This window comes from Zychaea mexicana (genome assembly GCF_025766255.1).
Source record: "Zychaea mexicana strain RSA 1403 chromosome Unknown BDB00scaffold_29, whole genome shotgun sequence".
In the NCBI taxonomy this organism is placed as follows: domain Eukaryota; kingdom Fungi; phylum Mucoromycota; class Mucoromycetes; order Mucorales; family Lichtheimiaceae; genus Zychaea; species Zychaea mexicana.
In genome coordinates, this window is record NW_026516692.1 from 358,328 (window position 1) to 384,172 (window position 25,845).

General features: G+C 39.6%; 3 protein-coding genes and 1 non-coding gene across 4 annotated transcripts; 3 read left to right on the plus strand and 1 right to left on the minus strand.

Annotated features, from left to right (window-relative positions):
• Positions 1-5,648: 5,648 nt before the first annotated feature.
• Positions 5,649-6,428, minus strand: BDB00DRAFT_903867 (uncharacterized protein). Its single transcript, XM_053128571.1, has 2 exons — positions 5,974-6,428; positions 5,649-5,886 (listed from the first exon to the last, which is right to left on the minus strand). Exons 1-2 carry the CDS (start codon positions 6,354-6,356, stop codon positions 5,721-5,723), a joined length of 549 nt encoding a protein of 182 aa, XP_052980556.1. The 5' UTR covers positions 6,357-6,428; the 3' UTR covers positions 5,649-5,720.
• Positions 6,429-10,925: 4,497 nt separating this feature from the next.
• BDB00DRAFT_819560 (uncharacterized protein) lies at positions 10,926-11,582 on the plus strand. Its single transcript, XM_053123242.1, has 2 exons — positions 10,926-11,022; positions 11,106-11,582. The coding sequence occupies exons 1-2, from the start codon at positions 11,005-11,007 to the stop codon at positions 11,298-11,300; spliced, it is 213 nt and encodes a 70-aa protein (XP_052980557.1). The 5' UTR covers positions 10,926-11,004; the 3' UTR covers positions 11,301-11,582.
• A 4,984-nt stretch (positions 11,583-16,566) lies between these two features.
• BDB00DRAFT_t49 lies at positions 16,567-16,648 on the plus strand. Its single transcript has one exon. It is a non-coding gene; the product is annotated as a tRNA-Ser (tRNA).
• Positions 16,649-19,145: 2,497 nt separating this feature from the next.
• Positions 19,146-19,421, plus strand: BDB00DRAFT_819579 (uncharacterized protein; the record flags this gene model as incomplete). Its single annotated transcript, XM_053123243.1, is given in 2 exon segments — positions 19,146-19,177; positions 19,188-19,421. Coding segments are annotated over 2 exon segments (266 nt in total), but the record flags the coding sequence as incomplete, so codon positions are not given.
• Between the last annotated feature and the right edge of the window lie 6,424 nt (positions 19,422-25,845).

The window sequence follows — 25,845 nt, forward strand, 5'->3', positions numbered from 1 at the left end:
ATGCAAATCCAATTTGCTTTCTTTCAGCTGTTCACTCCATATGTTGCTTTATTCATAAAGGGATTTGAATGACTTTATTCTATCATATCATTGTCTTTTACTCTATTTAGTTTTTCGATATACAAGATTATGCAGAGTGGATCTGATATCCAGTCCTATCTAATTCACGAAGAGCCATGTTGACTATAGGCGTCCTGCTATTAGTTGTTCAACCAATTATAATCTACTAGCTGTAATATAGATAATAAAATTGCTATGACCGGTATAACGATCAGTGGCCGAATTAATTATTGATTTGAATTTTTTATTTATATTGATAGCCTCCTATGAGAAAAAAAAGAGCGATTATTTAAAGTACATAACAACAAATAAAAATGAACACAACACAACACAACACACTGAACAACTCGATATTGAAATTAAAAATTGAATTGATAATAAATGGACTTTTCTTGATAAATCTTAGCCTGAAATGCAACATAGATTTAATCATAGAACATCTATTAAAGATATGAAGAATAATACAATAAATGATATAAAGGATGTATTACTTAATAGATTTGGATTTATACCTGTATTTTAATTTCTTACAGTTTTATATGGAAATGTTGAATATCTAGGGCCATACCGCGAGATTGAAAAAGGACTTGCATTATTATATCATATAGTATTAGGTGTATTAGGAAAGGATATGCATACTGTTATGCCATATGCAACATTTTATGATTTATATAAGCGGTTCTGGATTACTAACTATAATGAATTGAATAAAAAGGTAAAACAAGATCTAGATAGTATGTTCTCATCACCATGTATTCGCATTCTATCAGCAATAATAAACAATCCAAATGGTTCTAAGAATGTTACACTATTTATTAATGGACATGATAGTAAAATAAAATATTATAAACCAAATGAGTCACATTCACAGTTATATTCATATAAATTAAAAGGGCCAGCTGTACGTACACAAGTTATACAAGATATGGATGAAATAATTACACATGTTTCAGTATCTGAAAAATGTGCTATCAGAAATGATGGTACTATGTTTATTGATATAAACTGGTCCCTCCGCTTCGCTTCTAGACGATGTGAGCCCCTCCACTTCGCTGCGTGTCAGCATCTGTCCTCCAGGGACCAGTTTACTGGGGATCTGCCCCAGACCCCGGGTGGGGGCAATGTCCCCTACCACCCCCCTTTTACCTTCAAACAATGCTGAAAATTTGTTCTGCTTGACAGGAGTGAGAATGGTGTTTTTTATAATTTTGGTCTTGAAGTCATTGTCGTCACTGCACTAAAAATGCCTAAAGGCAATACTTCTTTCAGATTAAGATTATGTAGCTGATTACTGTGTCAGTTACTCGAGTTAATGCACTCCGAACTCTCAGACGATCTATGTCCAATACCCGGGCAATCCTTGCAATTTACAGGTCAGAATCTTAGAGGTGGAATTCTCTTGCTTTTGAAACGGGTATTGGACAATTGTTGAGGTGGAAATTCTGGGACATCATGAAAGGTATGATTGTTGCACCCTAAACCTAGGCCGTTGTGTTCGCTCTATCATACTTACTAAAAATGTGATTGTTACACCCTAAACAAAGCTCACTTTGCTCGCCCTACTTACTTACCAAAGCAAAGACCCGAAGTTCTATTATTTGTTACGACCTAGAGATGCTTTTACTAATATGACATTGATAATTATATTTGTAGGACGTTCCCTCCCACCGACCCTCCCATTAGGGTGCTGCCCCGCTCTAAACCCGAAGCCCTAAAAGGTGGGGCAGCAACAGCAGGAGAAGTTGGTGGAGGTGAACTGTTGATCATAGGCACAGGTGATCGTGGCAAGGTAGTAGCTATAGCAAGTATTGGAGGAGGTTTGTTTGTAATCTTTTCAGCAAAATTGCATTATCACCAAGAAATTAGTAAGTACACAGTACTGCAGTTGATAGGGTTAAGTGGGCATTCTCTATGATAACGCCTACTGCCTACGATGAGTGCTCGAGCCACAGATACAAAATGTAGGCGCAAAAGTTTTTACAAAAACGAACTATCTGTAGCTTTGTAAGCAAACAGCTGCAGCAGTAATATTCAAATACACATAGTTAAAATATGTGTTGCCTATTCTACTGAAACACTGCGAGAATGCACTGGACATGGCTCATTGCAATGCGAGCCACAGTGATAGGTATGATCGGTCGACTGCTTTGTCAAGAAATGTGCAGAAAAAAAATAGTTAGTAAATTTGTAGCTCATTTAGAGCAGTCTGTCAGAATCCCAGCTAACGGTGGAAAATGCTCAACGATTTTTATAGAAAGACCTCAAATGTCATTGATGGCAGATGAAATCAAGTAGCACACCTCTTCGGAGCTCATATTGAGAAATGCAATGTGGTAATAGTCTAGGAAGACGGCACAAAGTTGAAGTTTACCCAAGTCTCCTAGGAGCGTGCAACATTAAAAAAGCATGGTCGTTACAAAGTGAAATTTCCAAATCTGGATTTTACGCTGGGATTGAAATCGTAAGGACCATGCTCTATTTGATAGAAGATGAAACTATATAAAAAAATAAGTGAGGCAGATTGTTTAGGAATGGATGGTGGATATAACTTATACAAAAGTTTAAAGATAATGCGACAGCTGCTGGATATAGTTCTTATGATCGTAATTTTTTACATCCCATAAGAAAAGAACCAGGACAAAAGCTAACAATCAATGAGACATACTTTAATAACAAGTTTGGATCATTTCGTTCAGCAATAGAAGCACAGTTCTCTATGTTAGGCTCTAAATTTGAACGATTTAATAATAATCGTGCAGCATTGCAAATAACCGATATAAGATATTTTAATATTCAGTTTCGTGTTGCTTGTATTCTTACTAATATATGGCGATTTGTAAATAAGTATAATATAGAGGTACAACCACATAATAAATTATGGTATGGAAAAGATTTTGAATTCCCAAGTAAGAAAAACAAACTTGACTTAGTATTTTCAAATGAGCAAAAAGTAAATACTGAATATAACGAAAAGGTTGACATGCAGCAGAAATTTCTACAGCTTAACATTAATCAATCAATAGATATGGCTATAGATAGTGAGGACGAAACTGAAAATAATACATCTAAATGCAAGAGAAATAATCAACAAGTTGATGGGAGCGAGACGCAGGATGTGGTAGGCTTCCTCTTAGCCGTGCCTGATTGGCTTGTTTATTCTCAGATAATAAATAAATTTAAAAATTTTTCGTTGACACTATTCCTTAGCCTTCCAGAAAGCACGTATGAGGCTATTTTTTCACAATCATGCAGGGAAGGGAAATACAATTCTAAATGCAAAATGGCATGTTCTAATCTATTGAGAATACAAAAAGGAAAAAACATTACGATCGAAGAACCGGCGGATCCATGGGCAGGTACCTACTACATCCCACGTCTCGCTCCCATCAACTTATTGATTGTATTGCGTTTTCTCTACCACAATCCCTGTTGATGGTCGCTCGTCTCCTGATGTGGTACAGTTCTCCGTTGGTGAAAAAATAGCTACTGCAATTTCTGTACCCCGGCGATGTTGTCAATTTGGCCGAAGGTAGTAGCGTTCAAACGTATCTGTATGCAAACTCCAATTTGCATGCATCTTGACTGTCTTGATGTCTATGCCTTGCAGCACTGCCTTGGTTGCTGCAGCTGCCTGGATAGAGTGTGGCTTATAATGGCTCGTGTCAATGCCTGCCTCTTCCATGAGCGTCTTCAACCACCCTGCTGCAGTTGCTGTCTGAATGGAATGACGAAACCTAGGTCGATCCTCATACGCCAAGAAAAACGTATGGTCGTCTACTAATGATGGTCCGGTGGCAATGGCTTCGCGAAGTACTGTCGTGCGCTCAATGAATAAAGCAGTGGTATACACTGGACAAACATCTTGGTCGGAGAGCGGTCCAATATTGGACACCTTTGCCTAGCTTTCTTTAGGTTCACAGATGAGTAATGTCAATCCCTTCAACTTATTATCGTGATCACAAAAAACTGTGTCATCTCGCCATTGTAATCGCCTAAGATCAGATCGTATACGCTACATGGATGCTATCGCCAAAAGAACCAGTGTTTTATGTTGCAGTTTTACCAGTGACAACTTGCTTGAGGGTCGCCACGACTGCACCAGCTTCAACAAAACATCCACATCCCAGATTTCACTGTGGAGTTTGGCAGTCGCACTTCTTTTCGTCTGGCAGCTTGGAAAAACGATTGCATCAAACGGTCTGACGCAATATCACCGTTCATCGGGTCCATGACCTTATAAACCGATGCCAACGCCGATCGTGTCGTGTTCATATGTATAAGCGAAATGCCTTGTTTTTGTAGACCCAACAGATAACGGGCGATTAACTGGATATTTAATTGTTGTGGATCCTTGCCTTGGTCAGTACACCATGATGCCCACCGATGCCAGATGTTATCATACATTTCTTTTGTAGACTTGCGAACCTGACCTTCTAAAAAAGCACAGAGTTCCCCAGTTAATCCAGCTTGCGAGTGTGTCTGCTTGATAAGTGCCATGCGATCAAAGACTATTTCCGGGAAATCCTCAGCTGCAACGGCTTGCCCTTGCTGTATCTCTGTACCATTGGATACCAAAATTGAGTGGGCTAGTTGGGCGTCACCAGAATTGCCGACGTGACACGATCGTCTTGTACTTTGTGCAAAACTTTGGGAATGAGACGCCAAGGCAGGTTCAGATACAGACCTTTCGTCGACCATTTCTGCTGGAATGCATCCACTGCTTGTGCTTCTGGGTCTTTGTGAAAACTCCAATATATAGGTAGTTGACGATTGTGACGTGCCGCAAAGGCGTCGATTGTCATCTGCGTCCATGGCCAACGTCTGCGTATCTTCAAAAACATCCTCTGGGGAAGTTTGGCTTCGTATAACAGTTGTGTCTTCCGGCTCAAAGCATCGGCCGTCGTATTGTGGACTCCTGAAATGTGTTGGTAGTGAATCTGGAGTTGGTACTTGTTGCAGAGCTCTTAGATCTCCAAGGCTTCCAGTTGTAATATTCGTGAAGCTGTTCCTCCCGACTGGAAGGCATACTTTATTGCTGTCGTGTTGTCGGACATAAGACGGATGGTAGACTTTCGGCACCTTGGCCCATGGAGCTGTATTGCAATCTTGATCGTCCTGAGTTTGCGGACGTTTATCGACAATTCCTTCTCACTTGCCGTCCAGAACCCTGCTGTTTATCGGAGATGATACTCCCCAACCCGTTTCGGAAGCATCTACTTGTATTGTCAGCCAGGGCTCCGGCAGTGCTGGCCGACGCACTGGTAACCCTTGATCAGTTGCCTGCGTCCTCATCCACCATTCCAGATCTTAGCATGCATCGTGTGATAATGGGCCTTCAGGGTTATAAACTTGGAATTTATTTCGAATCCCAAAAATGTCTGCTGGTAAGAGGGTGTGAGGACACTCTTGTCCCAATTGATTACAAAACCTAATGACTGTAGATGATCCAACAACAGATTCATGTGTCTTTGTAGCTGTGCATCTGTCTTTACCAACACGCAAATGTCGTCGAGATAGTAAACCAGCCGAATATGATGTATCTTGCGTAGAGGTTCCAGGGCAAACCACAGAATTTTCATAAAAACCAAAGGAGAAACCGCCATGCCGAACGGGATGCTTGTGTACTGGTAGACAACCCCTCGATGTTCGAATGCTAGATATCAACGAGACTCCTTGTGCAACTTGACTACCATGTAAGCCATCTTCAGATTGCATTTGGCCATCTTGTCCATTGGTTCTAAAAGGTCCCGGAGCGCCGGGATACCCTCCATCTTGAAATGTTGGCACATGATATAGGAGTTGGTCTTTACACTAGATAAAATAGGTCTGACTTTGTTTGGTTCTTGAATCGTAAATAAGGTTGACAGGAAACGACGATCTTAATCGGAACTGCGCTCAATCACTCCATCCAACATGAATCGATTCACTGCTTGATCCACAACTGTTTGCTCAGTTTGGTTGCGTACAATCCTCGGTGGCTGCCAGGGCACAGGTGGGCTCACCCATTGAAGACGATAGCCTTCTTCGACGATGGACAACGGCCACTTGTGAGCTGTAATCTTCTTCCATTGATTCAGAAAGTGGCTCAGACGCCCCTGAGCACTATCCCCTTGATGGTTGGTTGGGATGCTTGTGTTACTGAACCCAACGGTGCGACTGCCGGAGTTGTTGATGACGATGGTGGTATTATTGATGGGAGTGACTGTCCGAGTTTGGTGACTGGTTTGCAGGGGGTCTCGGTCCCCCTCGTCCAAAATCCTTGCGTGCAAAACCTCAGCCTCGTCCACAATTTCCATGAAATCCGCACTGGCCGTATCCTCCACATTTTGAACTGACTGCACTTCTAATGAGTTTATCTTGGTGCCATTGTTGGTGGATGTTATTAACGTCCTCCTCGGAGAACACCAGCTCTTTTTCGGATCTGTCGACTTTGATATAATCGTTAAGCTGGAGAGCTTTTGCGACAAGGTACTTGGTGTCTCGGTCCATCGCTTTTGCATTGGCAAAGCCAAAGATCGCCAGTCTGCATATTTTTTCATTGATGTTTCCTGGAGCCGTGCCGGCTGTTGAGGTGTTGTCGACCTTGGTGTTCGTGATGAATTCTTGTAGCTCTTCAAACAGTTCAGTGGCTGCTCGTGCTGTGGCTCGGAGTCTGTCTGCATCTTTGTATCTTTGTTGGATGACGTTGTAGCTTTCGAAAGTTGCTTTTTTAAGTTTGGAGATGAAAGGAGCATTGATAGCGCCAGACCACGTCCAGGCATCCCCTTCATATCATAGAAGTTGTTTTTGGAATCGTTTGATGGCATTATTCGGGTTTTCGGATAAGATCTCCAAGTCAGAGAGAATCTCTTCCAGCAAAGGGTATGACGCTGAAGTGTCTCTTGGTTGTCTGTCTTCGACCTCACCATTGGTCTGTTGGGCGATCTCGAGTAGTTGTTGTAATTGTTCAGTTTGCTGGGCTGTAAGCCCATTGGTCATTCTAGTATACTACGAATGCGTGGCTTGAAGGAAGGCTAAGGAATAGTGTCAATGAAAAAATTTTAAATTTATTTATTATCTGAGAATAAACAAGCCAATCAGGCGCGGCTAAGAGGAAGCCTACCACATCAGGAGATGAGCGACCATCGACAGGGATTGTGGTAGAGAAAACGCAATACAATCAAAGAGAACAGAGAAATATAGAACATAGTAATTCATATGAAATTGAGAAGATTGTAGGACATGTGTATACTGATAATAAGTACATATTTGAGGTTAAGTGGGTTGGATATAGTGTAAAGGATAATAGTTGGTTAACAGTTGATAAGTTTAATTCCTGGGAAATGCTACATGAATATAAGGCCACACATGGTATTCAGCTCTAAATTAATTTCTTACTTATTTGCATATTAAAAAATTTCATATTGAAACTGACCGCATCAACTTTTCATTTACTTACCCAATTATATTTATGTTTTATGCATTCATTAGTTATACTTGTACTTATATTAGTATCTGTTGATTTATTTTTGACGTCAGTTTCTTTTGTTATATCTATATCATCTATTATAGCCTGTTTTATATCCTTATGCTTTTTAAAATATTCTTTTGGCTGTATTTCTTCTACTATTTGCTTGTTTCTCCGTTTATTTTTAATGTGTCTTTTTTTCTTTTTACGTTTTGGTATATTATTTGGTATGTTGCAGTCACTGCTTTTCTCTGATTCAGATGTACTTACATCTATGTATTTATGTTTCTCTATATCTTCTGGTGGGTTTTCCCAATCAGTAGTATCATTTACAACATCATCACATTTTATATCATTAAACACATCTTCCCAATGCCTACAATCTACTGATGATGGTACCTTTACAGTTAACCATCCTCTATTATTTTGTTGAGGCGGTTTATGTTGTTTATTGTTCTATGTATTATTACTAGGGATCCGTATCAGAACCGTAGAACCGGAACCGAACTGAACCGAAACCAAGAAAATACGGTTCGGTTCCTACCAAGGACCGAACCGGAACCGAACCGGTTCTGTATACTTAGAACCGAAGAACCGAGAGGCAGAAGATTGCAATCAGCGATTTTGGTAATTAGTATAAAGTAGGCTATAATGGAAGTTACGAACAATGTTATTTCGAAAAGACCACGAAGTAGTGTATTTGCAAGCCATACTTTATTGAAACCTGCAAAAGCAGAAGGGAGTGAAAAATAGTAAAGAAGAGAAGAGAAAAAAATAAAAAAACACTTCTTCTGACGGCAGCTTGCTTTCTCCGCCCATGACGCACATCATTACTTGTTCCTCTACTTTGCTACCCACAATGCATATTTCTCCATGACGTACTACTTTACTAGATTTATTATGGCTTCTCGATCAGTTTTATCAAGTTTGTGCATTCCGTTTGAGATTGCGCATTCTGGGGCTCATAACAGAATTATCTTACCCATTCACCCTTTGCCTTTTATGAGACACTATACACTATACACACGTAGAGACACAGCAGCTGTATGTACTGCCGGTTGTGGTTCAATTCCTCCAATGTTACGATTACATATTGTACTAGTAATACTAAGTCGCTCTAAGTAAGTACTATAAGCTCCACTTTTTTTTGTAAAAACTGTGCTTCAATCTTTTAACCATGCAATGACCCACATCGTATAAGAATGTTTACATTCTGTTTCTCTTATTCATTTTGAGATCGCTGTTCAATGTACAATAATAAACTATTCTTTTTTACTGCAGTATTCAAGTATACCGCGACATTTGAACACACACATCAGCTTTCATTTAAAGATACCGGATCTTGCCTTTTTTATATACATGAAGGGTTTGGCTCTTCGGTTCGATCCTTCGGTTCTACGGTTCTCGTCGGTTCTAGTCGGTTCTAGTCAGTTCTAGTCGGTTCGGTTCTTGCTTTAGAAGATTCGGCTCGGTTCCCTTCAAGAACCGAACCGAACCGAACCGTACGGATCCCTAATTATTACTATTATGTTTTTTTTCTTGTTCCTTCATATATTCTTCTGTATCAGCTAATTCTTGCAGTTCCTCTACTGTTTTATCCATCGGTGTATATTTTTTAATACCATCCTGACCACTATTATGTGCATAACGGATAAATGTATGCTGATCTTGGTATTCGTTTTCGAATTCATCTTTGTATAAGTCTTCATACATATCCATGTTTTCATAATACATGAATTTATTTTCATAATCCTTCACCTTCATTGTGTATGGATTCCATATTATATGACCTTTACAGTTCTTATCAACATAGATAATATATAAACGATTGAGCGTTGGTTCTAACTCATATACTGATTTATTTTTGTATAACATGTGCGGCATATAGTTACTATTCAGTATTATTGGCATATTTTTCTTTTTAGTTATTGACTTTGTGAATTTACCATTAAGTTTTAACCGTGTTCCTTCTAACATTTGGTTTAAAAATGTTAATTTGAAATCAGAACCTGTTTCTTCATTATACATAAAATCATAATCATCATCCTTATAATCTGACTAATCATTTTCTTTATTCATTAGATATGCTCGATGGCCACCTTGTTCTAATACATCAATGCTATATGTCTTACCTACATTTGATGGACATACAATCCAGTATTGTGGTATCTTATTTTTACCACCAAACATTGTTTCAATCCCAAACATAGACCACATATGTAGTTTATTTCCAAGGTTATTTTCTATATTGGCATCATGAAAGTAAGAATTTAAATTTGATCTTACAGTATCATATTTAAATAGCAATTCTGGATATATTTCGGTAGCCTTCCACATATTAAGCTGCTTCGTAATTAATTGATATCCAAGTAACTGTTGGTGCATTTTTCTGGTCTTAACTTCATAATTTGGATCCATATTATAACAAATATAATCTTTTCCTGTCATACAGTAGCTAATGGACTTTTGTGGATTACCACCTGGCTTAATATTTGGAGTAACACCATCGATAGTAAAGAATTTACGTGCTGTTTTTGTGTCGAACCGCTCATTCATTTGTATCCATATATGAACATGTTTCTCACCAGTTTCTGGTGCAATTTCATCACATACAATTGCCTTTTCAATTCGATAACCAATACGTTCATGTTTTATAAACCATTCCATGATTTGTTCTTTTGTTAAATGGAAGTCCTTACAAATATATGTGAACAGCCCTTTAGTGTTTTGGAATCGGAATTCTTTGCCGCCCTGTGAGGAATCTGCACCAGAGGTGTTACCCTTTAACATTGCATCGGAAAATTGAGGATTTGAGGATTTGAGGAATTTTGCAAAAGCCCTAATCTGTCCCATTATTACAGTACGGTTCTCGTCCCTTACTTCCTTTGTTATGTTAGCCTTTATGAGGTCCTTTTCGAGTTCGACCCTTAGTTGGTCAGCAATTGTTTTTTCACTAACATCTTGATGATGTTCAGTAAGATGCTTTGCTCTTTCTATTAAGAGCGTCAATGTTATTCCTAAAATAGGAATAAATTCAGCCATAATGGCAATAAATGTGAGGAGGTTCATTTGATCCATATTGTGTTTTCGTTGGGGTAGTTTTGTTGGAGTGCTAAAAAGATAACAAATATATTTTGCTTTATATTCTGTGGTGTTATTTTTATATTAAAAGAAATCCAATTTTTATTTTTTTCAAAAATTTAAATGTATGCATACCAAGACATTCATGCATGAATTATTTCAATAGAAATTAATTTGGCTATCCTGATATATCTTAGCTAAAAAGTCATCTAGGGCTACTAGACCGCATTAAAATCATCATAACCATGGCCGGTCCCCATATAATGATCAAGTGTAGCAGCCTAAAGCTATAATAGACACAGAAATAACGCACGACTTATTGATATACTTTGTGCCATTACTCAACCTGATAATCATACTTCATGCTCTACAGAAAAGCCTATTGATTTCCCTCTGCTCAATATAAAGACAAAAAGATGAATTCACAACAGTTTCTGATATGGATGGTTATAAGTCAAGCAGCATAAACTAGTATACATTAATGCAGTGTCTGCATGTGCATGTCAAAATGACCTACAGCCTTTTATTGTTGCTGCTGATGCGATGGCCACTCTTGCCAAGCTTTCATTCCATCTTGGCGATCTCGCTCTCTTCTGCGCTGCACATCGTCGTCATTCACCCTTTCAAGCGACATATCTTTTCGATCAAAAGATCGAAACAACTGCAGAAGTTCTCGGTACGTTGTCACCTGCGGATTGTTCATGATCGTTGATGATATGTTGTATACAAAGCCATTCACCCCGGTAATGTACCACAGCTTTCCCGAAAAGTAAAGGTGCAGGACAGTCTGTGGGGCATATGTCGGCTTCTCTTTCAACACCTAGATATCCATATTTTAATAAAGATGACGAAAGATGAAAGTGGCTTAAGATCTACCTCGAATCCGCGTTCCACCATCTCCTGTATCGCTTCATGTTCATACAAGGAGCGCACGCCGTCGATGACACATACGTTGCAATGTACATATACCCTGATCCTGGGCTGCCCTCTCGGAACTGCATCGTCCAAGTAAGCAGGGCGAATCACCAACCAACCCATGCGTCTGACGAAATTGCGCAGGGCAAAATCCTCGTAAATTGCGCCATTGACAATCACAGGGGGGAGTTGAAGCATGTAAAGCCTCGTTACCTCGTCATCGTTAGGCCTTCCTCTGATGCGGCCACGTTCTCCCCTTGTGGCAGGGAGAACAACTGTCGTGCTTTCAGCGTAAGACTCGTAATTTTCAGGAACGTTTGAGGTATCCATTTTGGGAGAAAGAGAGTGTGTATCTCTGTTTGCGGTCGGGTTTAAAATCCTTAAACTAGTCTGATCCACCTTTTTACAGTGACGCTAATGAACAGACTTCAACCAACAATGGAAATGATACATTAAAGTAATTCTAACATGGAAAGTAATAGATCAAATTTAAAAAAAAAGATATATTCTTTCTATTACTAAGGCTGTATCTCACTAAGGTTGTCAAAGGGAAATTTTCCCCACTTTCCCTCTCTCTTAAGTCTATTAATCACCTCTTGCCTTCTGCGGGTGATGTCTTGCTTTCATTTTTTTTCTATTTTTTTGTTCCTTCTGGCCTGGTCCTTCGAAGTAAACCGAGCAAAATGTCAGTGCAATTCATATAGGTGTTCTGCCATCCAAATACTGTCGTTGTTCAGCAAAGGGCGGGAATACTGGTGATTAGGGGTCGCAATCTGACCCGCAGGTCAAAACCAACCCACAGGTCAAGGACGGGTCAACGGGTCGGGTTGCTGCTTTTCTGACCCACGGGTCGACCCGTCCAACCCTTGACCCGACCCGTTGACCCGTTGTGACCCGAGTGTCTATAGTTTAGATTTGGGACAGTACTAGTTATCCAACGGTTCCTTTATTCAAGTGTATAGCAAGATATACGAAAGGGAAAAAAGAATATTATGATGACATATGCGAATACTGTTTATTTTATATGAAGGGCAGAGTATGAAGATAAGGGGAAGCGCTAAGGCCTAACGGTGCAAAGTATATAGGATTTAATAAATAAGGATACCTGAAGACCAAAGATAACTTAGACTTTAGAGTAAAAGGAAGAACAAAATAGGGAAGGCCGTTAAAAAAGGAAACAGGAAGAAGTGTAAAAAGTAAGTGAGCAGTTTAGCAATAGGAGCAAAAAAAATGAACGAAAGGAAAGAGGAGTGAAAAAGAGACAAATCAAATAGGAACGACAAAGATCGGAAAGTGAGAAAAAAAAAGGGATAAAGGTGGTGGAAATTTTTTTAGTCGGTTGTTATTTTTGACCAAGCCTTTACCAAAACGCTTTCTTGTAATGCTTCCGGCAATAATCTATTTCGTTCAGATGGCACGAATCCTTTGACATCCGAAAACAAGCGCTCACAAGATGTTGACGTTGCAGGGATGGCGAGAAACTTGCGTGCCATTTTTGCTAACTGCACGTACGTTGTGCTTGTGCGTTGCCAGTACTCCAATTCGTAGCTTACTGGTCGTCTATTATCGTCACCTTCGGCAAGTGTTGTCTGTGGCTCGCTTACATATGCTGTCAACTCATCTTGGATTCTTTGCCTCTTGGGACAGTAGCGATTGCGACGTATCTCCTCAGGTGACAGTGCTCCAGCCTCACGGTCAGTGGTGCCACTCACAGTCTTGAACGTGCTCCATTCTGCTTCGACACTCATTCTAGCTGTCTCTTTAAATTCTGGCTCCCATTCCCGTTCATCCCAGTAAGCATACTTCAGGCATGGGTCCATTGCTGCGGCGACGGCATATACGGTGGACGAATCGGTTCTTGCATAATACATTTCAAGCTTTGCTTGGGCCTGTCTTGCTGCGTCACGCAGGATTTGCGGATTTGACGTGTCGTCTTGGAAGTCTTCGAGATCGTCAATGAGCACGTTGTATGCGAAGATTATTTTGTTGATAGACGGGTAACTCTTGATGGACCATGTTGCTTAATACATTGCTGTATGTGATGCTATTACAGCATGTTATATTTTCCGTAATAACTTACTGTGATGTTGATAGCTCTTCCGTCATAATTTTTAGACTATCCAGCAATGCTATGACATTTTTCATGTATGGCTCGTCTTGGGGATCCAACCGATATATCGACAACTCGCTAAAGAATTCGCAGGTTGCATTATACGCGTCCTTCACCCTCAACGCCCGTACCAGCATATCATAAGTGGAGTTCCATCGTGTGCGCATATCCAATTGTAGCTCGAGCTGCTCGCCATACTTCATAGAACAATATTCACGATATTGTTTTCGGTACTTGGTAGTGGACATCCTTAGAACATGGTAAATTTAAGTTAATATGTGTGTAAGCGGCCTGACCATTTATGCCAGTGATTTATACCCTACCTGATTTTCTTTATTCCTACTCTTAACTTGGACACCACGTTGCTAATACCTTGATCGGCCGCGATATCTGATTCAACAACATTATCGAGCAACGGCTGTGAACGCAACCCATCTTTGATCAGTACTTGCGCAACCAAATTGACGACGTGACCAATACATGGGATAAGGTGTTTGGCTGCCTGGAAATGGAATGCGCGACGACTCTCCCCTCTTGTCTCGGCACGCCTTTCAAGCTCTTTAGCCATGGACAGGTTGTTGGAAGCATTGTCGGTGGTACTGGCAAACAGGAGATGAGTAATGTCGAAATCGTCGAGCACTCTTAGGAAATGATCTGCAAGAGCTTCTCTGGAATGGCGTTCATCTGGATGCTAGAGACCGACTAAAACCTCCCGCTGCACCCAGTACTCGTCAATGAAATGAGCGGTAATACCAAGGAAATCATACCCCCACTCTGAGGTCCAGGCGTCCACGGAAAAAGAGAGACATTGTTGCGCTTGCAAATAGGACATGATGCGCGCCTTCTCGACTCAATATAACCAGGTGATGTCGCTCTTGATGGTATTGGCAGTAATCGGCGCGACAACATCAAACGACGGTGCAGCTTGAGTGAGCTAGATGAACTTGCGAAATTCTTCATTTTCCACCATCGTGTATCCAGACTTTGTGCTGATGATGAAACGTGCTTGTTGCTCCCGCCATACTTCTTGAGTAACGGTCATTGCTTGGATAGACATAACACCACGAGCGAAACTGTCCATTGGCCCAACAACTGCCACGCTGCCTTGCTCGCACTTCTCCTTCATAATGCTGTGTCTATTTAGTAGGTGACGGATAATGTTACCAGTAGATAAACCAATATATGACTTTTGGCACCTTGAACAAGTAATCTTGATAATGCGATTCCTCTCATCTTTTGTAGCATCTGCAACCTTGTATTTGTAAATCCATGGCTCTTATGAACCCGTGCCGTACTACTTTGGCTAACCATTGCTGCACTGTGTTCTGTCTCGCTTGTGGTTGCTTCGTGAAAGTCACCGGCTTCAGATTCAGTGGGATCTAAGGACATAGAGGACAAATTGCTGTCAGAACGGGTGAACTCCATGATGGTGTAAGTGCTAGGTACGAAGGCTGTTAGGTATCAAAAAGAATAGCTGAGAAAATAAAGATTACTTTGCAAGAAAACGGAAAACTTGTATATATTTATATCTTTTTTTATCGCTGTTTACGTTGCATAGAATAGAAATATAACTACTACTTAGAAAACAGTACATCTTTTGCTTTTGGGTATACGGACATCATGCCCAGTTTGGCCATGCTTTGGATACATATACTTGAAGCTTTAGTTGATCTATTATGTAGCATAAATAAAGCTTCTTTTACAATTCTCCAAAAACGTTTTAATGCTGGTGTAACTAGATGTTTTTGGAGCAAATACGTCATTTTCTCTACACTCCTGGATGGTACAGGTACGTTTCCCTTTAATTTTACGATCGTCCAAATCAACTTGTCTACAGTGACTAAACACAATGTTTGACTACCGTTAGGCAGCAATCATTATTATAGCTCGATCTTTTCGTCATTGCGTTCAATACTTCATCCCTGGTACAAATACAGCATCACTGCTTTCTTATCTGCAGCCTTTTTCTCACTGTTTTTTTTACCGCATCCTTTTTTGTTGCTGCTGCGGCACCACTTCTCTTTTACACCTGTCCTTTTTTGTCGCCACTCCAGCACCACTTGTCTTTTCTTTACACCTGTCCTTTTTCGTCACTGCCCCGTCCTTGCTCAGTACCACTACTTTTATTCAGCATGGTATTTGTTGTCAATACCACAATCTCACATACGACAACTTTTCTTTTGTTTCATCCGCTATAAATGCATAGGAATATGATTGTCCATCGCCCACTTATTGCAAAACACACTATTTAGCCCGTCTCGCTGACTATGCAATACAGTGCTGATTTTTTTGCTGCTGACTTATTTGCCTTCCCTTTTTTTTTATAATCTTCAAATTCTCTCTGTCTCTATCCCAATCTGCCCATTAAGTTTCTGAGTTCTGGCCAGTTAACGCCAATGCTAGTATAGACGATTTATCAAAAAACCAATCAATAAATAAAACTATTGAGCTTGTTTATTTTACTTTTAGTATATATTTTCTTCTTAAACTCGTCATTTTGTTTCCTTTTGATTAGAAATCGTTGAAATCATTGCGAAATCGTTGAAATCATTGCCAACCCGTCAACCCAAGGTTTGACCCGTTGGGTTGAACAGGTTGGGTCGGGTCAGTGTTTTCTTGACCCACGGGTCAACAGGTCAGACCCTTGACCTGACCTGACCCATCCAATTGCGACCCCTAGATTAGACTACTGAATGTTAGATAAAATAAAGAACCCTAGTAGAGAGAATTACAGTAGCTGTAAAAGTCTTAGAGTGGGAAGAAGCATAGTAGTGTAAGTGGTATAGAAAAGGGGTTATCCCAAATAGTTTTGGGGGAGAAGGATTTAAGTAGGGGAGCCAATTTTATCCATTTCCTGTAGCACTTCTCTGAAATCAAATTTTAACTCTAGCATGATGATGGGCTTGTCAAATAATAGGGTCTCTTAGCTACACACTTTGCCCCAACATTAGCGGTCACTTTGGCGGAGTGGTTAACGCGGTGCCCTGCTAAGGCATTGTCCTTTGGACGCGCAGGTTCGAATCCTGCAGGTGACGTTTTTGCTTTACACTGTCAAGTCACATTTTAGCTAGTAATTTATTGCTAAGTATAAAATCTTGAGGTTGTCGTCCTTTTTGTAAGATTGTACCACGAAGAATAATGACGACTCGCGAAGGAATAAAAACGGAGGGGAGACCACAAAGATAGATAGGTTATTAATAGGTTATTAGATGCCCTTTTTATTTAATCAAGCTGACCCATATTTATACTATTTCTAAAACTATAAATATACATTTATACTGCTGCGGATATGATGATGATGATTACAATGATAAGCTGCGGATATAATAATAGCTATGAATAAAGGTATGACTCCGACGATTAGCGTTGCACAGTAAAGAAGTATAATAAGTGGGCAGCTGCACAACCTGATGACCGCAGTAAAAGAAATATGTATGGTTATTAATATAACTGAGTATTGTGCGACGACAAGGTCTACCTGGGTCCACCATTTCTTGAAATCTCAATAGCAGGACCACAGTGATACCCAGCGATATCATTGGTTATTCCAAATGATATCTGAATATTAATTATTGGGGACCGTTTTTATAAGTAGAGCTGTGGACCTGCTTGTTATTAATAAAAGAAGAGCTTAGTATCTTTAGAATAATTACAGAAAACCTTCAAAATGCTTTAAATGAACCAGGCATTGATTCCATGTATTCAAGGAAAGGTTAATGTCATCTGAGATTGCAGAATAAGTTTATAAATCGTGCTGTTCTTATTGAATGAGCTGCTCTAGGTCGTGTAATTTGTAATATGCTAGCGACATGCAGCAACTATACCACTCAAAAAGCCTACATTTTAGTGATCTCTCTAATACTTTCATTGTTAGATGACAGTGATAATGATGCCATGGTGTTAGCAAAACTATTATTACACTCTAACCCACATGTAGATCCAACATCAGTGTCTACACTTCAGACTAACCCTATCTTTCTTCTGTCTCATCAGGTACCTTGTTGATAGCTTTCAAAAAGCATTAATATAGATGGCACATTGATTCAGTAGATTGGATGGTATACCCTATTCTATGTATGCTTGAGATATTAACAATGTTTTCTCTCCTTTCCTGTACTTTGAACATGTAACAGACACTAGATAGAGATAGTTAGTGTTGTGTAGGAACATGTCGTATCTTGTTCCTTTCTTTACCTGACTGATGAATAACAGCGACTTATTACTGCCATTGTAACGATTATAAAACCACTTTGTAACCGCTATCGACCGATGAACTAACTATAAGCAGTTCTAATGACTATCCTTCCTTGATAACTGCTTAAGATTTATGTATTCACAATGTATTTTGACAGCGGAAGGTGCGAAAAACCAGCGCAGCATCTGCAGCAGTACAAATATTGAGAAAAATCAATCTACATCGCCTTCATTTAAACAACATATTTCTGTTCCCAGTAATACATTATCGCCATGCTGCTAACTATGTATCGTTCGTGGTATACATAGTCGTTATGAGTGTCCATTATTAAATGACTAAAATTAGAGCCATATCCAGTACTGTGTGTATATATATAATCTAATTCCTACATCTTAAGCTCTGCATCAAGTGCAACTAATTTATCAAATGCATTTCATCATGCTTCAGAAAACATACTATAATAAGCATTCCCTATTTAAAACCATTGACAATCATTTTTAGGACAGGCCTCATGAGCCTACGAAACAAAAGTTATATATTCTTTGAAAAAAAAATGCCAAACAAGGCCACAAAACAAGCAAAAGTTAAAAAGAAAAAAAGCGAGGCAAAAACCATCATGGCCAACAGACCACAACATGAAAGTAATTAGGGATCTGCACGGTTTGGTTCGGTTCGGTTTTTGAAGGGAACCGAACCGAACCGTCTAAAGCTAGAACAGAACTGGCTAGAACCGACGAGAACCGTAGAACCGACGAGAACCGTAGAACCGAAGGATCGAACCGAAGAACCGAACCCATCATGTATATAAAAAAGGCAAGATTCGGTATTTTTAAATGAAAGCTGATGTGTGTGTTCAAATGTCGCGGTATACTTGAATACTGCAGTAAAATGAAAAGTTTATTATTGTACATTGAACAGCGATCCCAAAATGAATAAGAGAAACAGAATGTAACCTTCTTATATGATGTGGGTCATTGCATGGTTAAAAGATTGAAGCACAGTTTTTACAAAAAAAAGTGGAGCTTATAGTACTTACTTAGAGCGACTTAGTATTACTAGTACAATATGTTATCGTAACATTGGAGGAATTGAACCACAACCGGCAGTACATACAGCTGCTGTGTCTCTACGTGTGTATAGTGTATAGTGTCTCATAAAAGGCAAAGGGTGAATGGGTAAGATAATTCTGTTATGAGCCCCAGAATGCGCAATCTCAAACGGAATGCACAAACTTGATAAAACTGATCGAGAAGTCATAACAAATCTAGTAAAGTAGTACGTCATGGAGAAAAATGCATTGTGGGTAGCAAAGTAGAGGAACAAGTAATAATGCGCGTCATGGGCAGAGAAAGCAAGCTGCCATCAGAAGAAGTGTTTTTTCTCTTCTCTTCTTTACTATTTTTCCCTCCCTTCTGCTTTTGCAGGTTTTGTTAAGTTTTTAAATGAAGTATGGCTTGCAAATACACTACTTCTTGGACTTTACAGGATAACATTGTTCGTAACTTCCATTATAGCCCACTTTATACTAATTACCAAAATCGCTAAATGCAACCTCCTGGCTCTCAGTTCTTCGGTTCTACGTATACAAAACCGGTTCGGTTCCGGTTCGGTTCTACGGTTCTGATACGGATCCCTAAAAGTAATACAATAAAAAAAATATAGCCAAGCAAGGCCAATATTAGAAAGTTGAAAAAAGCATGTCAAAGGGAAAGCTAGCGAGTGAAAAAAATAACAAGATGGTGAAATGAATATACAAAAAGTTTAAAGTGTATCAAAAAAACATAAGTCTTTCGATAGTGAATCTAATGAAATAATGTCGACAGCGAGATAGTGTCTATGTATAGTGTCCAACGCTTCTGGTACTCTTTCTTGCATTCCTTTTCTTTCGATATAATCTTGAACTTTCCAAATAATCGCTCGTCTTCTGCGAAACCATTTGCTATCTGAATCACTTTTTCGCCATGCAGTTCTGTACACTTCTTCCATTCTAATCACAGACATGCCACCATTCCAACTGTCAAACCATTCAGTCCATAATTGTGGGATTGTTTGGACGTTTATGCAGTTCATGGATGGATATATGGGCTGTTGTTGTTGGGGGTTATGAAGACGGTGATGAGTTGGTGCTGATGCTGCTGACGATAATGATGACGAGGCTGGTGCTGGTGCTGCTGATGGCAGTGCCACAGTTGCTGTCATGGTGGATGGGAGGGAGGAGGATGAGGACAGGAGCGAAACCGAGCCCCAACCTTCCTACTGCTGTTGTTGCTACTGACCTGCCAAGTTGAGCATGACGCTCAAGGACGCTTGTCTGCTGGCGATGCGGTCCCAATGCTGTACAATATCTCCTATACGACTCATGTTTGGTGCAAGCTGCGCAAGTGCTTCCAGAGTGGGTATAGCACTAGAGAACGATTATACGATGCGATTAGTGTCTTGTTGCTGAGCAGCGATTTGTTGTTGCAAGATGGCAAGTCTATTTCGATGATCAGCACGGCATGTTGAAGTAACAGATCAGTGGGCTCTTCATTGTTTTCAAGTGCAATACAAGTTACTATTTTAAAAGGATAATTAGTATATAAACGAAGGACTGTAATCCACTAGCATATACTGTTCTAATTCAAGATACAAAGGATCACAGAACAAAGGATCTTGACACAAATGATGACCTGGACAGCGCTTTTTCATCAAAACCGAACCTTGCAAAAATACAACATGCAACTGCACAAGAAGACATAAAAATGAATCAGTCGTGCACAAGTCCTCCACTTATTTGGTATCCAGCAACGCCTGCCACCGATCGACTTCAGGAAAAACCTTCTTGCAAAGCTCAAGGGGTGGTGTAACAGCAGCACGAGGTTAAGTAGAGTTGGCCAGCCTCTCTAGTGAATCCTGCCATGGTCTGCAAGATATCATGAGGCAAATTGGTTAGATAACTGGTTGATAAAGCAGAATTATTCGAACGACCTAATTGCCAGATAGACTCTTCACTTGTTCCAGATATCTCTGCTATGCATGCTGACGAACCCCTCATAGTGTGAGTGACCACTTTACTGTGAATGCCGACTGACTTTAATGCTTCTAGAATACACTCGCGATGACGATCATATGTAATGGACTGTGTGTTGCGATCTCTGCCTCTGATGAGCTTGATGTCGAACTAATCTCGATTGCTTTAGGGGGGTAATTCTTAACCGTATATCTTTAAAAGGTTTTATTAATTAAAGATATATCATTGTTTAAACATGTTTAGGAAAAATAAAAAATTAGATTATAATTTTTTTATTTTTCAAATGTTTAAGATTTTTTTTAACTTTTTTTAATTCTTTTAAAAAGTTTATGTTTTGTATAAATCTTTTTAAACCATTTAAAATGTAATATTCTTTAATGTTTAATTTGAAACTTATAGTAGCGGAGCAGTAGTGAGCATACCCTCCTCTACCCGAGGAATACTTGGATGACGGGTAGCTTAACAATAAAAGATATAACTAAAATTAATTAGCAATTTATTGCTAAATTAATTGTTATGGATTGATACTCTTAGAAACAAGGGAATGCCTCACCAGCAACGTGCCACTGATGAAAGAGATAAAAGGAAGCATTATCAAAGAACAGATAACAACATTGGCGTTACACATCGCAGCAGCAAACTCTACACGGCCCTCTTGGTTTGTTTTTTCTTGCTTAAGCACCATCACCAATGCATAGGTGCCATAGGGACCGCTGAGATTTCCCTGGCATCAGCCCCAGGTAAATATAGTTCCAGAGTAAGTTCCCTAGCAACCTTCGGGAAAACTGATTACCCGGAATTACCAATACTACCATGCACCTTTTTTCGCGCTTTTTTTAAAAATAGGTATTTTATAGGTGAGAAAAAGACATGAATAAAGTTAAGAAAAGTTTGACAAGAAATTGAAAAAAGCAGAATATTTAATAATAAAAGGTTTAAGAAAGAGATCATGGAAAGTGGGATTGTATACGGAAAAAAAGATGGAAACCATAGTTATGCATGTCGCGTGTTGGTATTTGTTTCGTGGTAAGTAGTAGGCAACGTGCATTTGTGGCGTAATTGGGCTATATCACTGAGGTATTCGTCGATGTGGCCACCTGATAGTTGCTGATTAAACCAGTTGCGTTGGGAATTAATCTATAATAATTAAATATAAGAGATAATTATTAATTATCCTTATATTATTGACTATAGTTAATTCTTTAGGGTGAAAAGAATATAAAAATATTATATTAGTTTAAAAAGATCAAGAATTTTAATTCTTAGATTTTTTAATTATTATAAATGTTTTTAATTCTTAGGAATCAAATTGGTTTATTATGAATGATTTAATACAGGCTAGGAGGTACGATGACGCCCAGTTCAATAAAAAATCAACGAAGTTAGATTTTATTAGAACGCTTGATAGTGAAATCCTTAGCTAAAATTAATTTACTGTTTATAGTAAAATTAATTGTTATGGATCGAAACTCGTTGCTGTTCGTTTATGCTAGCTATGTATAAATCAGCAACTTCATCAAAACACCTGTCTTCTTCTTTTAGTTGTAACACTAGTCGTCGTCGACGCTCCCAGCTCCGTTGTATCTCTATTTCAAAGTTGCGCGATTCTTGCTCCCAATCTGAAAGAACTGCAGTTTGAAGAGAAAGGAGGTCACTTTCTGTTGTTGATTCATCATCACTGATAAAGATGATGCTTTGTTGGGAAGGAGGAGGAGTAATAGGAGCAATATTGCGATTAGCAGTAGCAGAGGTGCGGGTCGAGGTTGTGGTGATAGTAGTGATAGTAGCAGCAGCAGGAGTTGTACTGTGGATGATACTGGTATTTGTGGTATCACTGTTGTCATTGTCGTTGTCGTTAGTGAATCCTAAGTCTCTAAAAACGTTGTTGGTGTACTAAAAGCAGTAACGAGTTATTTATCCTTCTATATAAAAAAATACAGCACACTACGATTTGTTAATATATATATATATATACCGGTCTAAACGAAATAAACGGAACACCGGTTTATCGCAAGATGAAATATGTTCTAGCTACAAGTCGTTGGTAATTAGAACGCTGGACTAGATGCTTGCAGATTAGATACTGGTTTTGTAGGTAAGCCGGGCAGCCGCAGGTCCAATTTTTAATAGAAGGTAAGTACAGTCGATCAGCCTATATGTTCTCTGGTATACAATACGCCTTATTCCAGTGTTTAACAAAGTTGTACACCCATTTAGTGGGCTCGTTACCAGCAACCGTCAAGCTATTGAATTTGTCTTTTACTTTTGGAAAGTACTTGTCGCAAATAACGTATACAAGCATATCCAAGCAAGCACGAGGATGTATGTACAGGTAGTTACATTTAAGAACCTTCCAGTGTGCTTCGATAAAGTTGTTGGCTCTGCCATACGGAATCCGATTTGGAACAACGCTACGCGCCCACAAACGCCATTGGTTGTATATATACGAATGCTTGTACATATATATCCAAGCGTCACTTAATCGCCTGGCGCGGCAGTACTTGTAAACCTCTCTGGCAGCACTCTGGTGGATTTCATTGGCAGTTTCGTATTAATTACCTACAACAAATGTAGAGCGATAACATTTAAGCAAGAGTGTGAACTTAAGCAGTGACAGGTTTAATCCACTAGTAATATGTAAGTATATAGGATACTACCATTAGGTATCAATGCGTGGCTGTTGTAGTGCTTTCTTACGAGATCGATGATGGCATCTCCATCTTCTTTTCTGCATATGACACCTCTATAACCGCCAATTGATGGGGTGAAGTCGTCACCAATAAAGCCAAACTCGGTTCTTGCTGCTAGGAGATTGTATGTTGGAATACTTGTGGATTTATTCTCGCCTAACTTTTGGCTTATGCTCTTAACAATATGCCAGATGCAGAGTCTTAAATAACTCTCGCCAAAGACTTGCTGAACGGCATTGATCTGAGATTTGTCTTTGTCGGAAAACACGAAACCAGGATTTAGCCCGAAGTCTTTTAGTCTTCGTAAGAATGCTGCCAATGTGTAGGTTCTTATGAGTTCTGGTGCTCCTTCGAACGAAGTATAGACCAGATACCCAATGGGATATCCAACGCCATTGGTCATTGCTATGATGCCAAACAACTCGCAGCCCGCACGATTGGTTTTGAACGTCGAATCGATGTAATACTCTTCAACGTAATGGCATGATGCCAACTTTTCAAAGAAATGGAGTGATAAATCCAACAGCAACAGCATGATCATCTCATCTCCAAAACATCTAATATATATTTAAGTGTATAAGATTCTATATGCTACGTTTGATTCTATCTGTCTCTAGCTTTTAAAGCAAAGAGAAGGTTGATGGTTAGTAATTATCATATTACATACCTCCACAAAACCAATGTTGTTGTATCTTCGAAGAAGCAGGCGAGTTGATATCATTTGGTCGTCATGCAAGCGGTACATTGACTGGAATCCTACCGACCACCAGTAATATACCTGTATGGTCGTGAGGCTCCGCGTCATGTCAGGATACCTTGTTTTTACTGCCTCATACAATGTCGACGCATCGATACCCCGTTCTGTTGCTCGCTCGGTTATATATTGTCTTACAACTATAGCAACAGCATTTCGTCTTGTTTCTCGATCTGAATCCACTCGACCGTGATTAATCGGATGTCGAATGTTAAGTTCGATATAGCCGAGCTCCTTTTTAATAGTGCCTTTTACGCGACTATAGCATTCAAAAGCTAAAAGCTTATGGTTCATGTGTACAAGGAGATGTTCGGCTGTCTGTTGTTGTATCTCCTGGGATCTGTGACAATATGCTCCAAAGGAAATGTTTTTCGAGAGCTCTGGATCTCCAATATTTTTAATAAGATATGTGTATTGGTTGCATCGGTGCACTTCCTCCAATATCCTTTTAACTAAATCAGCTGGATCTATCGCCTCCATATACGGTTCAATACAGATATAACCATGAAATGCATAAATCTGCAACAATATTGGTTACTTATCTAAAGAATACAATTGGTCTATTACAAAGCTACACATACCTCGCTTCCGTCAGTATCTGCATGAGCAGGGTAAGCCTCATGCAACTCATCCAACTGCAGCATATCGTCCAAAACAACGATTTCTAGAGGCGTTCACTCAAAGCAGCAAGGGGAGCAAGTCCTAAAAGGCTTTGTTGCGCCTCTGAACAGGCGTCCTGGTTTGGCCTGGTAACAATCAGTACACTCATAAGTGCTTTCCTCGTCAAACGTGCCTTCCACAATTGAACGAATCTGTGGATGACTAGTGTTGCCACGATTACAAAGACAGAATGCATCACTGGTAATGGGGTTGATCGGTGCTCCACTAGGAAAAATATCAACGGTAATGTCACTGTTCATTTCGTGTATGAGAAAGTAGTAATAGGATCAAGGATGAAAATAATTATAACAAACAAAAACAAAGGCAAAAAAAATTGGTGCATGGTCGTATAGGTATTCCCGGGTTATCAATTTTCCTGAAGGATACCAGGGAATTTACTCCGGCACTATATTTACCCGAGGCAGATGCCAGGGAAATTTCAGCGGTCCCTATGAACCGCCTAATGCATGACATTCAGTGACACCCTCGCGCTTAAGAAGTAACATTTGTAGATCGGCAAGTTCTATCATATGAACGCTTTCGCCCTGTAGAAGTCCATAGTGTTTCAGAAGAAAAGCAGTGCAGTTTCGCAGTCCTTATTGCTTGTTGGTGGCCAGAAAATGAACTACAATACGCTCCATCTCAGCTGATGTCGAATAACCATCACCTGCGTATACATGCCTCTGTCTTCATAGTTTTGTCGACTAAGCTCGTTTTCCACATGTTTCAAATGATCAACCAGTGCATGAACAAGCGGGCCACGCAGATGCAGACGATTGAAGCAAGGGTCTGTTTTGGCTTGTTCAAAATGGAGATCGACAATAGAAGTAATGTATTGTTTAATGGTACCAAGCTTGACTTTGGGGGCGGGGGCATCAGGCGCAATAGGTTGCTCAACAGTATAACACGAAGCATCGCGTACA